Source organism: Pseudorca crassidens, chromosome 4 (genome assembly GCF_039906515.1).
Source record: "Pseudorca crassidens isolate mPseCra1 chromosome 4, mPseCra1.hap1, whole genome shotgun sequence".
NCBI lineage: Eukaryota > Metazoa > Chordata > Mammalia > Artiodactyla > Delphinidae > Pseudorca > Pseudorca crassidens.
In genome coordinates, this window is record NC_090299.1 from 44,813,094 (window position 1) to 44,828,670 (window position 15,577).

Consider the following 15,577-nt stretch of genomic DNA (forward strand, 5'->3'; position numbering starts at 1 on the left):
ACCTTCCCGACTCCGCGCACCAAGACTCCAACCTCCTTAACTTTCACGACCTGGTTCGGAGAGGCAAACCCTCCCCTCCCCCCCGCCTCTTCCCAGCGGCCTCCGGCGCGGACCGTTAATCCTCTGGCGGTGAACTTGGAGAAGAGTTTGCGCGTACCGTGGCGACCGGGCATCTAGTGTAGGGCCGCAGCGTGGATCCTGAACGCGGTGTTGTCCCTCAGATCACCGCCCACATTTAATTACGTAAACCTCGCCCCACTGTTAAATTGTATAAAATCACCAATTAGCAAATTAATCGTTAGGACTTGGCTCTTCTTAGTCATGTAAATACTGTTTGTTTCGTTTTTAAATGAAACTTCAAGAAGAATAGGACCATGAATTTACTGTTTGTTTCGTTTTTAAATGAAACCTCAAGAAGAATAGGACCATGAATTTCGGGAGAATAAATTATCTTGAGGTCCGAGAAAAATTGTAAGTCAGTATAGGGCTTGAGGATATGAGGTAGGATGTGAGTTATATCAAAAGGAAATTGCTGTGTAATATTAAGGGTAATACGGTAAAATGCAAAAGCTGTGGTTGATTTTGGGTTGTTCATGAAGAAGCAGATTTTTACTAAACTGGTACCAAGGCATCATATTGAGAATTCAAGGGTGTTAAAAAAAAAAAATCAGAGGAGTCCTTTCACTGTCAAAATTCATGTTTGTTTTCTTCCTGGGAGAAATAAATTTCTCTGGAGAGAAATTAGTGCAAATTTATTTCCCCTTTGATGGTTTGGATAATTGAGAGTTTACTAAATAATGATTTTAGTTTGTTTGCGTTAGGGCTGGTGTTTTCAGTGTCTTAGAGTAATGTTGAGAAAAAAGGATTTTATCTCTGCAGTTTGTGAAGGGTTTCTTTTCTCTTTCAGGTGGATGACAAAACAGGTTTTTATGAGGAGTTTGTTAATTACCTTAAATATGCTATGGTGGTCTATAAACGAGAACCAGCTGTGGAGAGGATAATAGAATTTGCAGCAAAGTTTGTTACTTCATTTCACCAATCAGATATGGAAGATGATGAAGAAGAGGAAGATGGTGGCATTTTAAATTATTTGTTTACTTTTCTATTAAAGGTATACGAAAACTAGAATTTCGAGGGAATATTGTAGAAAATTTTACTATTTTAAAAGGGCCATGGGAGTTTGTATATCTTAGAGAATGAATATCTGGTAATTGAGAAAATGTCTGAACGAATCTGCCTTTTATAGGAAATATTAGAACTGTCATTAAGATTAAAAAGTGAACTTTTAAAAACTCCAGCATTGAATTTTTAATGACCATTCTAAACCAGTTCTTACATACATTTGTTTGAAATGGGTTCTCTAGTTCAAAAGTAAAGAGTTCCTCCGAAGAGGAATATGCTTTTGTAATTTAGCAGATACTTTATACTGTGTATTTTGAGACTTTTATGTTATGTAATGTGTATTTAGCATGTATATATGGATCAAGGTAGCATTATAGTTTTTCTGCAAGGAATGAATTATTGCTATAAATTCTTGAATTCTAAACATAGAATTCAAATGGTATGTCATTATTTAGTAATGGTATGTGACTTGGAATAAATTTTGTTTTGTTTCTGTTTTAGTCTCATGAAGCAAACAGCAATGCAGTTAGATTTAGAGTGTGCCAGCTCATAAACAAGCTCTTGGGAAATATGCCAGAAAATGCCCAGATTGATGATGATTTGTTTGATAAAATTAATGAAGCCATGCTTATTAGATTAAAAGATAAAATTCCAAATGTAAGGATACAGGCAGTTCTTGCTCTTTCACGCCTTCAGGATCCCAAAGATGATGAATGCCTGGTGGTTAATGGTATGTATAGCTCCTTAAATCCTTTTTCAGTTTCACTGACTTTGTTAAATTCTCAGCAGATGAATTTTCTTATTATGAAATATTATGGAAGAGCATAGTTTATATACACACACACACATACATGTATGTAAAAATATATGATTAAAAAAAAATACCCAAGTAGCCACCATCCAACCTAAAAATAAATAGAGCATCATCAATACCTCTGAAGCCTATCTTATGTCCCTTTCTAGTTATATTACTCTTCCTCTGAATTAACGAATATCTTGAATTTTGGGTTCCCTTTTGTTTGTTTAAACAGTTAACCACATGTATATACTTCTAAATAATGTTTAAGTTTTGCGTATCATTTTGTATGTTTTGTGGATCATACTATATTTTTCTGTGCTCTCAACATTATTTCTCATTGTAACATTCATCCATGTTGATACATTACTGATATACTGTTCTATTGTATGAATGTAAGACAATTTTATTGTTTCTATTATTGATGGACCTTCTAGTTGTTTCCAGTTATTTTCCTCTTAAAATACAGTGTCGTTGCTATGAACTTTCTTACACAGTACATGGCTTCTGGTGCACAGTTTTTCTAGGATATGTACCTAAGGGTGGACTTGTTGGGATATGTGCATTTAGCTTTATTAGATGAGGTACAAGTGTTCTACAAAACATTTATCAATTTATATTTCCAATAACAGTGCATAAACTTGTTCATTGAGCCATATCCTCTCTAGTGTTTGGTACTGTCAGATTTTTAAATTTTTGTTAATCAGGTTGTGTGTATCATATGTCATTGTTATGCATCTTTTCATATATTTAGCAGCCAATTTTGTTTCTTCTGTATAATGCCTATTAACGTGTTCTCATTTTTCTATTGGTTTGTCTTAATTGGAGTTCTTTATATATTCTGAAGGGAAATCCTTGGGTTATATGAATTGTTAGATCTTCCTGCTTTCGATGGATTATTTCACTGTCTTCACTATGTCTTTTTTGGGGCAGAAATTCCTAATGTCAGAATTACCAGTCTCTTCCTGTATGATTTGCACTTTCTTTTATTTAAGAAATCTTTCTCTACCTCTGGGCTCATAAAGATAGTCATATTCCAGTTTTCCATATATGCCTAGGTTTATTTTGGGAACTCTTCTGGTTTGTTTTTCTCTTTGTCCCTGTTACTACCTTTATAATTTTGATAACTGGTGGTAGTTGGTATTTTTTGGTGTTGAATGAGGGGCATAATAATATGTGAAACATATATGTTTAGTAGTCAACATATACTTGATTATAAAGCATGGGAAAATCTGAGAAATAGAGGTGAATAAATATTTAAATACAGGAAATGAGTTTTGTTCAATGATAAGATCAGAAGTTATTTCTTTTTAGGATTCATTAAAAATCAAAATACTGAGCTCTTTATAAAGCCATATCCGTTTAAAATAAACTGGCTTCCATCCTAGACTTGTTTCTAAATCTTAAAGAGTAGCAAAGACATAATCTGAATGATGGATTTTCCATGATCTTTAGGGTTATTTATTTTCAGTTTTAGCCTTCCTGCCTAGTCCATTGACTAATTTCTAATTCTGTCCTTTTTAAGGGATGTTGGCAGAAAAAAATCTTCAGCTAAAATTAAATGTGTAAGACTAAAAAATGATTTTTATCATTTTAAAGATTAAATATCAAAATGTGGGTTATCTATGACTATGGCTAACTAAATAATATGTTGTTAGCGTACTAAAATGTATTGCTCTATTTTTAGCATATGCTACTTTGATTGAAAATGATTCAAATCCAGAAGTTAGGCGGGCAGTGTTATCATGTATTGCGCCATCAGCAAAGACTTTGCCAAAAATTGTAGGGCGCACCAAGGATGTGAAAGAGGCTGTCAGAAAGCTGGCTTATCAGGTAAATAAGTCCAATATCTTATATAGACATGTTCTTAAAAGACAAGAAGCTGTATTCTTAAAATACTTTTTTTTTTAACATCTTTATTGGAGTATAATTGCTTGACAATGGTGTGTTAGTTTCTGCTTTATAACAAAGTGAATCAGTTATACATATACATATGTTCCCATATCTCTTCCCTCTTGTGTCTCCCTCCCTCCCACCCTCCCTATCCCACCCCTCTAGGTGGTCACAAAGCACCGAGTTGATCTCCCTGTGCTATGCGGCTGCTTCCCACTAGCTATCTATTTTACATTTGGTAGTGTATATATGTCCATGCCACTCTCTCGCTTTGTCACAGCTTACCCTTCCCCATCCCCATATCCTCAAGTCCATTCTCTAGTAGGTCTGTGTCTTTATTCCTCTCTTACCCCTAGGTTCTTCATGACACTTTCTTTTTCTTAAGTTCCATATATATATGTCAACATACGGTATCTGTCTTTCTCTCTCTGACTTACTTCACTCTGTATGACAGACTCTATGTCCATCCACCTCATTACAAATCACTCAATTCCATTTCTTTTTATGGCTGAGTAATATTCCATTGTATACATGTGCCACATCATCTTTGTGCATACATCCGATAATGGACACTTAAGTTGTTTCCATCTCCTGGCTGTTGTAAGTAGAGCTGCAATGAACATTTTGGTACATGACTCTTTTTGAATTATGGTTTTCTCAGGGTATATGCCCAGTAGTGGGATTGCTGGGTCATATGGTAGTTCTATTTGTAGTTTTTTAAGAAACCTCCATACTGTTCTCCACAGTGGCTGTACCAATTCACATTCCCACCAGCAGTGCAAGAGTGTTCCCTTTTCTCCACACCCTCTCCAGCATTTATTGTTTCTAGATTTTTTGATGATGGCCATTCTGACTGGTGTGAGATGATATCTCATTGTAGTTTTGATTTGCATTTCTCTAATGATTAATTATGTTGAGCATTCTTTCATGTGTTTGTTGGCAGTCTGTATATCTTCTTTGGAGAAATGTCTGTTTAGGTTTTCTGCCCATTTTTGGATTGGGTTGTTTGTTTTTTTGTTATTGAGCAGCATGAGCTGCTTGTAAATTTTGGAGATTAATCCTTTGTCAGTTGCTTCATTTGCAAATATTTTCTCCCATTCTGAGGGTTGTCTTTTCATCTTGTTTACGGTTTCCTTTGCTGTGCAAAAGCTTTGAAGTTTCATTAGGTCCCATTTGTTTGTTTTTGTTTTTATTTCCATTTCTCTAGGAGGTGGGTCAAAAAGGATCTTGCTGTGATTTATGTCATAGAGTGTTCTGCCTATGTTTTCCTCTAAGGGTTTTATAGTGTCTGGTCTTATGTTTAGGTCTTTAATCCATTTTGAGCTTATTTTTGTGTATGGTGTTAGGGAGTGTTCTAATCTCATACTTTTACGTGTACCTGTCCATTTTTCCCAGCACCACTTATTGAAGAGGCTGTCCTTTCTCCACTGTACATTCCCGCCTTCTTTATCAAAGACAAGGTGACCATATGTGTGTGGGTTTATTTCTGGGCTTTCTATCCTGTTACATTGATCTATATTTCTGTTTCTGTGCCAGTACCATACTGTCTTGATTACTGTAGCTTTGTAGTATAGTCTGAAGTCAGGGAGCCTGATTTCTCCAGATCCGTTTCTCGTTCTCAAGATTGCTTTGGCTATTTGGGGTCTTTTGTGTTTCCATACAAATTGTGAAATTTTTTGTTCTAGTTCTGTGAAAAATGCCAGTGGTAATTTGATAGGGACTGCATTGAATCTGTAGATTGCTTTGGGTAGTAGAGTCATTTTCACAATGTTGGTTCTTCCAATCCAAGAACATGGTATATCTCTGCATCTATTTGTATCATCTTTAATTTCTTTCAACAGTGTCTTTTAATTTTCTGCATACAGGTCTTTTGTCTCCTTAGGTAGGTTTACTCCTAGGTATTTTATTCTTTTTGTTGCAATGGTAAATGGGGTGTTTTCTTGATTTCACTTTCAGATTTTTCATCATTAGTGTATAGGAATGCCAGAGATTTCTGTGAATTAATTTTGTATCCTGCTACATTACCAAATTCATTGATTAGCTCTAGTAGTTTTCTGGTAGCATCTTTAGGATTCTCTATGTATAGTATCATGTCATCTGCAAACAGTGACAGCTTTACTTCTTCTTTTCCGATTTGGATTCCTTTTATTTCCTTTTCTTCTCTGACTGCTGTGGCTAAAACTTCCAAAACTATGTTGAATAAGAGTGGTGAGAGTGGGCAACCTTGTCTTGTTCCTGATCTTAGTGGAAATGCTTTCAGTTTTTCACCATTGAGGACGATGTTGGCTGTGGGTTTGTCATATATGGCCTTTATTATGTTGAGGAAAATTCCCTCTATGCCTACTTTCTGCAGGGTTTTTATCATAAATGGGTGTTGAATTTTGTTGAAAGCTTTCTCTGCATCTATTGAGATGATCCTATGGTTTTTCTCCTTCAGTTTGTTAATATGGTGTTTCACATTGATTGATCTGCGTATATTGAAGAATCCTTGCATTCCTGGAATAAACCCCACTTGATCATGGTGTATGATCCTTTTAATGTGCTGTTGGATTCTGTTTGCTAGTATTTTGTTGAAGATTTCTGCATCTATGTTCATCAGTGATATTGGCCTGGAGTTTTCTTTCTTTGTGACATCCTTGTCCGGTTTTGGTATCAGGGTGATGGTGGCCTTGTAGAATGAGTTTGGGAGTGTTCCTCCCTCTGCTATATTTTGGAAGAGTTTGAGAAGGATAGGTGTTAGCTCTTCTCTAAATGTTTGATAGAATTCGTCTGTGAAGCCATCTGGTCCTGGACTTTAGTTTGTTGGAAGATTTTTAATCACACTTTCAATTTCAGTGCTTGTGATTGGTCTGTTCATATTTTCTATTTCTTCCTGGTTCAGTCTTGGAGGTTGTGCATTTCTAAGAATTTGTCTGTTTCTTCCAGGTTGTCCATTTTATTGGCATAGAGTTGCTTGTAGTAATGTCTTATGATCTTTTATATTTCTGCAGTGTAAGTTGTTACTTCTCCTTTTTCATTCCTAATTCTATTGATTTGAGTCTTCTCCCCTTTTTTCTTGATGAGTCTGGCTAATGGTTTATCAATTTTGTTTGTCTTCCCAAAGAACCAGCTTTTAGTTTTATTGATCTTTGTTATCGTTTCCTTCATTTCTTTTTCATTTATTTCTGCTCTGATCTTTATGATTTCTTTCCTTCTGCTAACTTTGGGGTTTTTTTGTTCTTCTTTCTCTAGTTGCTTTAGGTGCAAGGTTAGGTTGTTTATTCGAGATGTTTCCTGTTTCTTATGGTAGGGTTGTATTGCTATAAATTTCCCTCTTAGAACTGCTTTTGCTGCATCCCATAGGTTTTGGGTCATCATGTCTCCATTGTCATTTGTTTCTAGGTATTTTTTGATTTCCTCTTTGATTTCTTCAGTGATCACTTCGTTATTAAGTAGTGTATTGTTTAGCCTCCATGTGTTTATATTTTTTACAGATCTTTTCCTGTAATTGATATCTAGTCTCATAGCATTGTGATTGGAAAAGATACTTGATACAATTTCAATTTTCTTAAATTTACCAAGGCTTGATTTGTGACCCAAGATATGATCTATCCTGGAGAATGTTCCATGAGCACTTGAGAAAAATGTGTATTCTGTTGTTTTTGGATGGAATGTCCTATAAATTATCAATTAAGTCCATTTGTTTAATGTATCCTTTAAAGCTTGTGTTTCCTTATTTATTTTCATTTTGGGTGATCTGTCCATTGGTGAAAGTGGGGTGTTAAAGTCCCCTACTATGATTGTGTTACTGTCGATTTCCCCTTTTATGGCTGTTAGTATTTGCCTTATGCATGGAGGTGCTCCTATGTTGGGTGCATAAATATTTACAATTGTTATATTTTCTTCTTGGATCGCTCCCTTGATCATTATGTAGTGTCCTTCTTTGTCTCTTCTAATAGTCTTTATTTTAAAGTCTATTTTGTCTGATATGAGAATTGCTACTCCAGCTTTCTTCTGATTTCCATTTGCATGGAGTACCTTTCTCCATTCCCTCACTTTCAGTCTGTATGTGTCCATAGGTCTGAAGTGGGTCTCTTGTAGACAGCATATATATGGGTCTTGTTTTTGTATCCATTCAGCCAGTCTGTGTCTTTTGGTGGGAGCATTTAATCCATTTACATTTAAGGTAATTAACGACATGTATGTTCCTGTTCTTATTTTCTTAATTGTTTTGGGTTTGTTATTGTAGGTCTTTTCCTTCTCTTGTGTTTCTTGCCTAGAGAAGGTCCTTTAGCATTTGTTGTAAAGCTGGTTTGGTGGTGCTGAACTCTGTCAGCTTTTGCTTGTCTGTAAAGGTTTTAATTTCTCCATCAAATCTGAGTGAGATCCTTGCTGGTTAGAGTAATCTTGGTTGTAGGTTTTTCTCTTTCATCACTTTAAATATGTCTTGCCAGTCCCTTCTGGCTTGCAGAGTTTCTGCTGTAAGATCAGCTCTTAACCTTACGGGGATTCCCTTGTGTGTTATTTGTTGTTTTTCCCTTGCTGCTTTTAATATGTTTTCTTTGTATTTTATTTTTGACAGTTTGATTAATTTGTGTCTTGACGTGTTTCTCCTTGGATTTACCCTGTATGGGACTCTCTGTGCTTCCTGGACTTGACTATTTCCTTTCCCATATTAGGGAAGTTTTCAACTATAATCTCTTCAAATATTTTCTCAGTCCCTTTCTTTTTCTCTTCTTCTTCTGGAACCCCTGTGATTTGAATGTTGGTGTGTTTAATATTGTCCCAGAGGTCTCTGAGACTGTCCTCAGTTCTTTTCATTCTTTTTTCTCTATTCTGCTCTGCAGTAGTTATTTCCACTGTTTTATCTTCCTGATCACTTATCCGTTCTTCTGCCTCAGTTATTCTGCTATTGATCCCTTCTAGAGTATTTTTAATTTCATTTATTGTGGTGTTCATCGTTGCTTGTTTCATCTTTAGTTCTTCTATGTCCTTGTTAAATGTTTCTTGCATTTTCTCTATTCTATTTCCAAGATTTTGGATCATCTTTACTATCATTATTCTGAATTCTTTTTCAGGTAGACTGCCTATTTCCTCTTCATTTGTTAGGTCTGGTGGGTTTTTACCTTGCTCCTTCATCTGCTGTGTGTTTTTCTGTCTTCTCATTTTGCTTATCTTACTGTGTTTGGGGTCTCCTTTTTGCAGGCTGCAGGTTCATAGTTCCCGTTGTTTTTGGTGTCTGTCCCCAGTGGCTGAAGTTGGTTCAGTGGGTTTTGTAGGCTTCCTGGTGGAGGGGACTAGTGCCTGTGTTCTGGTGAATGAGGCTGGATCTTGTCTTTCTGGTGGGCAGGTCCACGTCTGGTGGTGTGTTTTGGGGTGTCTGTGGACTTCTTATGATTTTAGGCAGCCTCTCTGCTAATGGGTGGGGTTGTGTTCCTGTCTTGCTAGTTGTTTGGCATAGGGTGTCCAGCACTGTAGCTTGCTGGTCTTTGAGTGAAGCTGGGTGTTGGTGTTGAGATGGAGATCCCTGGGAGATTTTCGCCATTTGATATTACGTGGAGCTGGGAGGTCTCTTGTGGACCAGTGTCCTGAAGTTGGCTCTCCCACCTCAGAGGCACAGCACTGACTCCTGGCTGCAGCACCAAGAGCCTTTCATCCACACAGCTCAGAATAAAAGGGAGAAAAAGTAGAAAGAAAGACGATAAAAGAAAATAAAATAAAGTAAGACAAAATAAAATAAAGCTATTAAAATAAAAAATAATTATTAAGAAAAAATTTTTTAAAAAGGAAAAAAAAAACGGACGGATAGAACCATAGGATAAATGGTGAAAGCAAAGCTCTACAGACAAAATCTCACACAGAAGCATACACATACACACTCACAAAAAGAGGAAAAGGGGAAAAAATAATAAATCTTGGCCTCAAAGGCCACCTCCTCAATTTGGGATGATTCGTTGTCTATTCAGGTATTCCACAGATGCAGGGTACATCAAGTTGATTGTGGAGATTTAATCCCTGCTCCTGAGGGTGCTGGGAGAGATTTACCTTTCTCTTTGTTTGCACAGCTCCCAGGGCTCAGCTGTGGATTTGACCCCGCCTCTCCGTGTAGGTCGCTGGAGGGCGTCTGTTCTTCGCTCAGACAGGACGGGGTTAAAGGAGCTGCTGATTCGGGGGCTCTGGCTCACTCAGGCTGGGGGGAGGGATCAGTATGGAGTGCGGGGCAAGCCTGCGGCGGCAGAGGCCAGCGTGACGTGGTATCCGCCTGAGGCGCGCCGTGCGTTCTCCCGGGGAAGTTGTCCCTGGATCACGAAACCCTGGCAGTGGCGGGCTGCACAGGCTCCCCGGAAGGGAAGGGAGGGTTGTATAGTGACCTGTGCTCGCACACAGGCTTCTTGGTGGCGGCAGCAGCAGCCGCCTTAGCGTCTCATGCCCATCTCTGGGGTCCGCGTTGTTAGCCGCGGCTCGCGCCCATCTCTGGCGCTCCTTTAAGCAGCATTCTTAATCGCCTCTCCCCGCGTACCAGGAAGCAAAGAGGGAAGAAAAAGTCTCTTGCCTCTTCGGCAGGTCCAGACTTTTCCCCGGACTCCCTTCTGGTTAGCCGTGGTGCACTAACCCCTGCAGGCTGCGTTCACGCCGCCAACCCCAGTCCTCTCCCTGCGCTCCAACCGAAGTCCGAGTCTCAGCTCCCAGCCCTGGCCCCGGCGGGTGAGCAGACAAGACTCTTGGGCTAGTGAGTGCCGGTGAACACCGATCCTCTGTGCGGGAGTCTCTCCGCTTTGCCCTCCGCCCCCCTGTTGCTGTGCTCTCCTCCGTGGCTCCGAAGTTTCCCCCCTCCGCCACCCGCCGTCTCCGCCCGCAAAGGGGCTTCCTAGTGTGTGGAAGACTTTCCTCCTTCACAGCTCCCTCCCACTGATGCAGGTCCCGTCCCTATTCTTTTGTCTCTGTTTATTTTTTCTTTTGCTCTCCCCAGATACGTGGGGGAGTTTCTTGCCTTTTGGGAGGTCTGAGGTCTTCTGCCAGCGTTCAGTAGATGTTCTGTAGGAGTTATTCCACGTGTAGATGTATTTCTGATGTATCTGTGGGGAAGTAGGTGATCTCTGCGTCTTACTCTTCCACCATCTTCCCTGCCGTAATCCCTCTTAAAATACTTTTGAAAAATATTTGGCACATAATAATTCAATTGAGATTTTTATGGACGGAGAGTGTAGATAATTTAGGTAGAATCTTATTGCATTAATGTGTTACCAGATATTAATTTTTTTGGAAATTCTGGATAATTTTCTTAGGTGAAGGAGATATTACTAGTTATAAAATACATAAATTATATTGAGTTTAATGGCCATTTTTTTATTATCATCTCTTTAAGGTTTTAGCTGAAAAGGTTCACATGAGAGCTATGTCCATTGCTCAGAGAGTAATGCTCCTTCAACAAGGTCTTAATGACAGATCAGGTAAGTTAGATATCATTATAGACAAAACATTAGTAGATTTTGAGGTTAGATTTAAAAGGTTTAGGAGAGTGTCCTAAATTAAGTCAGGTAAGCCTATCATTCCCACAGCCTGTCAAAGTTTATCTACGTGTATTGTATAGAATACATTTTCTAGGGTTAAAGGTCTTGGTACTTAGAAGTAGCAGTTTGTTTTAATTTTTCTGTGTTTTATGTGTGGAGAAACTAAAGCTTAAGGCTATAAAAATAACATCAGAAGTAGGGCAGGATCTCTTTTTCACCGCTTTCGCTTCCTTTAAAAAAAATGCTGTCTTACCCCTTTTGTGTATATCCTCCTATGAATGTGTTCTGTGTATCCGAAACAATTAGAAATGGTCAGACCAGTATAATTTTTCTAGTCCCCCCCACCTTTTCTCTTTGTTACAGCTGGAGAATCAACTTATAGCAATGATATGAAGAATGATATATTTTAAATTTCCAAACCCCATGAGAAGGTTAAGATGGCTTAATTTTGCTGTAGCAAGAAAACATGAGTTTGAAGGACTAATGACTAGGATGACTTTAAAAACTAAGAATAAGGTTTTTCAATCATATGCTTGTATGATTCACTACTGCACATATCAATCATGTAATAAATGGATGAAGTCAGGCAACAAGTAAAATAATAGGTGTTATATATAGTCTAGACTAGTACCTGAAGCCCAGTGAACTCAGGGGAGAAGGAATGCAAAAATATTTTTGTAGGCTGTGGTAGTGGTTGTATATTTGGTTCTGACCTATTCCATTTTCATATGGAAGTGAGCATCACAGTGACTTTTCACTTTTTACAATATCATTGTACTTTTAAGTTTTTCTTTAGTATGCATTGTTTTGCCTCTGTCTGGTCCCATTTTTCTAGTAAATGTCGACTTAGTTAACATTGATCTGGTAAGAGTTAATTAAAACAGACAAAATATAGGAAATGGAAGCTAGAGGGAGACTTTGTTCACCTGTGTTTCAAATGACTTAACAGATGCTGTGAAACAAGCAGTGCAGAAGCATCTTCTCCAAGGCTGGTTACGTTTCACTGAAGGAAGTATATTAGAGTTGCTTCATCGGTTAGATGTGGAAAATTCTTCTGAAGTGGCAGTCTCTGTTCTCAATGCCTTATTTTCAGTGACTCCTCTTAATGAACTGGCAGAAATCTGTAAAAATAATGATGGCAGGTATGTAAAGTATTCATTATTTGAAATATGATACGGATGAACCTCTGCAATTAAAATTAGTCCTCTTCTGCATTACTTAAGATTGTATCAGTACTTTTTATCTACATGTCTTTTCTTTAGTCTGGTGGATGTCTTTTTTCCCTTTTTTTCCTCCTTGTGTTAGAACTCACTACTTTATCATAGACTACTTTAGCTGCGTTTTTTGTTTTGTTTTGTTACTTTGATTTTTGCATTAGCTTACCATGGAAAGTCCAACAGCATGGATCCCTATTGTGTTTGCTCATTTGATTTTTTTTTTTTCTCTTTTGGTTTAAATATTTTCATTCTCTTTTGTGTGGATAAGTTAATGACTCTGCAGTTAAAATGATGGTGGTTATAAATCAAGTCTGCTTATTCCCACTTTTCTACTCAGTTCATATTTTTACTGGATATTAAGATATATTCTGTCTCCCTTTTAAATGAAGGAAATTGATTCCAGCAGATACATTAACTCCTGAAATTGCTTTGTATTGGCGTGTCCTTTGTGAATATTTGAGATCAAAAGGAGATGAAGGTGAAGAATTTTTAGAGCAGATTTTGCCAGAGCCTGTAGTATACGCTGAGTATTTACTAAGGTAAAATTGTTTTCTTTGGTTTGGGATGTACTTGTGTTGTACTTGTGTTGTTGTGTGTATTAACTTTCCAGCCCCCTCCCTCAAAGCAATGCTTGATTGAGAATAAGTTGAAAACCATTTTTTTGGACAGGCAAGGATAAATAGGTATACTGATTGAGTCTTTCTAAAGAATATCCTGTGCTGGTCAGTATACTGAAAGACCAAAGTCAATATGTTTTGGGACATTTCCTTAAAACTGGTAAGATGTAATGATGAACATTTCTCCATAAAGTTGATGATGATGTGTTGCTCTTTGAAATTGGTTGGCGAACTTTTTCTAAGTGCCAGACGGTAAATATTTTAGAGTCTGTGGACCATGCTCTGTCGCAACGACTCAGTTCTGCTGTGGTACTGCAAGAGCAGCCACAGAAAATATGTAATGAATAAGTGTGATTGTTTTCTGATCAATCTTTCATCAACTTTTATGGACACTAAAATTTGAATTTCATATAATTTTTACACATATATTTACATATATATATATCATTTAAAGATGTAAAAATCTTAGCTTGCAGGCTGTACAAAAACAAGCAGCAGGCTCTCTCTGGTGCATGGGCCACAGTTTTCCAACTGACAGGGTGGACCTCTGGCCAGTTTTAGTATTAATTAAAACTGTTACGGTTTGGCTTTTGTTTTTTAAAAAGTTTTTTCAAAATATCTTTTTCTTAAATTATTTGAATTACTCTAGTTTCTACTTGGTTCACTTTAAAATTATACAAGTAGGGTTTCCCTGGTGGCACAGTGGTTGAGAGTCCGCCTGCCGATGCAGGGGACGTGGGTTCATGCCCCGGTCCGGGAAGATCCCACATGCTGCGGAGCGGCTGGGCCTGTGAGCCATGGCCGCTGAGCCTGCGCGCCACAACAGGAGAGACCACAACAGTGAGAGGCCCGCATACCGCAAAATTATACAAGTAAAATTGTACAAGTAAAACATGAATGCATTTTTGTCAAAATTCAAATACAGAAGTATACAGAATAAAAATGCGGTATTTCCTCTTACTCCTAATTCCTCAATCCCATTAATCTCCTTAGAGTTAACATCTAAACAATTTGGGGTATACACTTTCAACCCTCTTTCTCTACATTCACATACACATATACTAAGTGCATGGTTTTTAAAAATATAACACATTCTACATATTTTTGGTTTTTTTCAACTACTATCTGAGATCATTATATTGGTACATATCAGTACAAATCTATCGCAATCTTAATAACAACCTATCACTCCATAGTACGGTGATAATGTTTAATTTACTTTTCTACTGATGGACATTTAGGGTATTTTCAGTTTTCACTGATGAAGGTGTTTTAAATTTTCTTTACATTTTTATGTATGTTTGGGATTTTGTAGGGTTGATTCCCAGAAGTGGAATTGCTGGGCCAAAGGTTATATATTTTTTCAATAGATATTGGTGTGTAGATTTTTAACTTCATGATTTTGATGCATTTTTTAAAAAGCTTTACATATAATATGGATTATGGGCCTGAATTCTCTTGGTGTGAAATATAGTGTCCTGCTTTTGTGTATAATGGCCCCACATGTAAGTTAGGGAGCGAAACTAAGAACGTATTTGAATTTTGTATGCAAAACATTGAATCCATAAATATCTTAAATGTGAGCCAATATGGAGACTTATAGCTTGAGCTCATAGTAACATGAAAAACGTGGGAATCTACTTAGAGTTTTAAGGGTAATTATTTCAGGCTTTAATATTTAACTGGAGTATTCATTATAATGGTGTTTGGGCCATGTTGAAATGTACCCAAAAGGAATGAATTTTGATGCAATGCTTAATAATATATGTTTATATAAAAGTAATAAGTGCTCATAGAAGATTGAAAAAATATAAGAAAATATGAGGAAATGTTAAATATTATATTTAAATAACAGAGGGTGAGCATCTCAAAGACTGGTTCACAGATTGATTAATTCTTAGTTACTGAAAATTGACATGTAAAGAGCTTGGTTCCTCTAACTTTAAGAGGTCAGGGATTCTTATATTTCCTTTGTCACTTAATCTGTGAGTTTTGAAATAAGTTACTTGGATCAACTTGTTTTTTTCACATATAAAAAGGAAAACTTTAAAGATCATATTTAATTATTGAAAGAATACTTAAGAAATAGGATGATTTTCTTTTTGGAGCAGTGTCACTAGATAGGATTCGTTTTCTCAAGAACAGAGACAAAATTAAATGGAAAAATTGTTTCTTGATAATCTCAAGTGTATTCTCAGACATTTTGTAGCAGGAAGAGTTAATGACTCAGAATGCTGATACAAAATGATTTCCTGTTAATTGAGGTGTTCACATAAAGAGAGAAATTGGGGATGTTAAATGAGGCCTATCAAATTTGAGTAAGAAAAAGGGACACTAATAGAATTTTAAGAAATCTACCTTAAATTCTTAAGAGAGTTTAAAAAAAGACTTTCTTGAGTGGTCTCTTCATTATAATGACTACCTTTAAAAATGGTTGGAAAG

The 15,577-nt window shown here is 37.1% G+C and overlaps 1 protein-coding gene across 4 annotated transcripts in view; it reads left to right on the plus strand.

Moving 5' to 3' along the window:
- NCAPG (non-SMC condensin I complex subunit G) overlaps positions 1–15,577 on the plus strand; it is a 46,294-nt gene that overhangs the window by 421 nt on the left and 30,296 nt on the right. The window contains exons 1-7 of one of the 4 annotated variants that reach the window (XM_067735599.1): positions 95–243; positions 908–1,111; positions 1,624–1,852; positions 3,606–3,751; positions 11,157–11,241; positions 12,251–12,443; positions 12,908–13,057. In XM_067735599.1, coding sequence (XP_067591700.1) covers positions 962–1,111; positions 1,624–1,852; positions 3,606–3,751; positions 11,157–11,241; positions 12,251–12,443; positions 12,908–13,057 — 953 coding nt within the window. In that variant the 5' untranslated portion in view covers positions 95–243; positions 908–961. The other 3 variants (XM_067735601.1, XM_067735600.1, XM_067735598.1) reach the window with 3 other exon arrangements.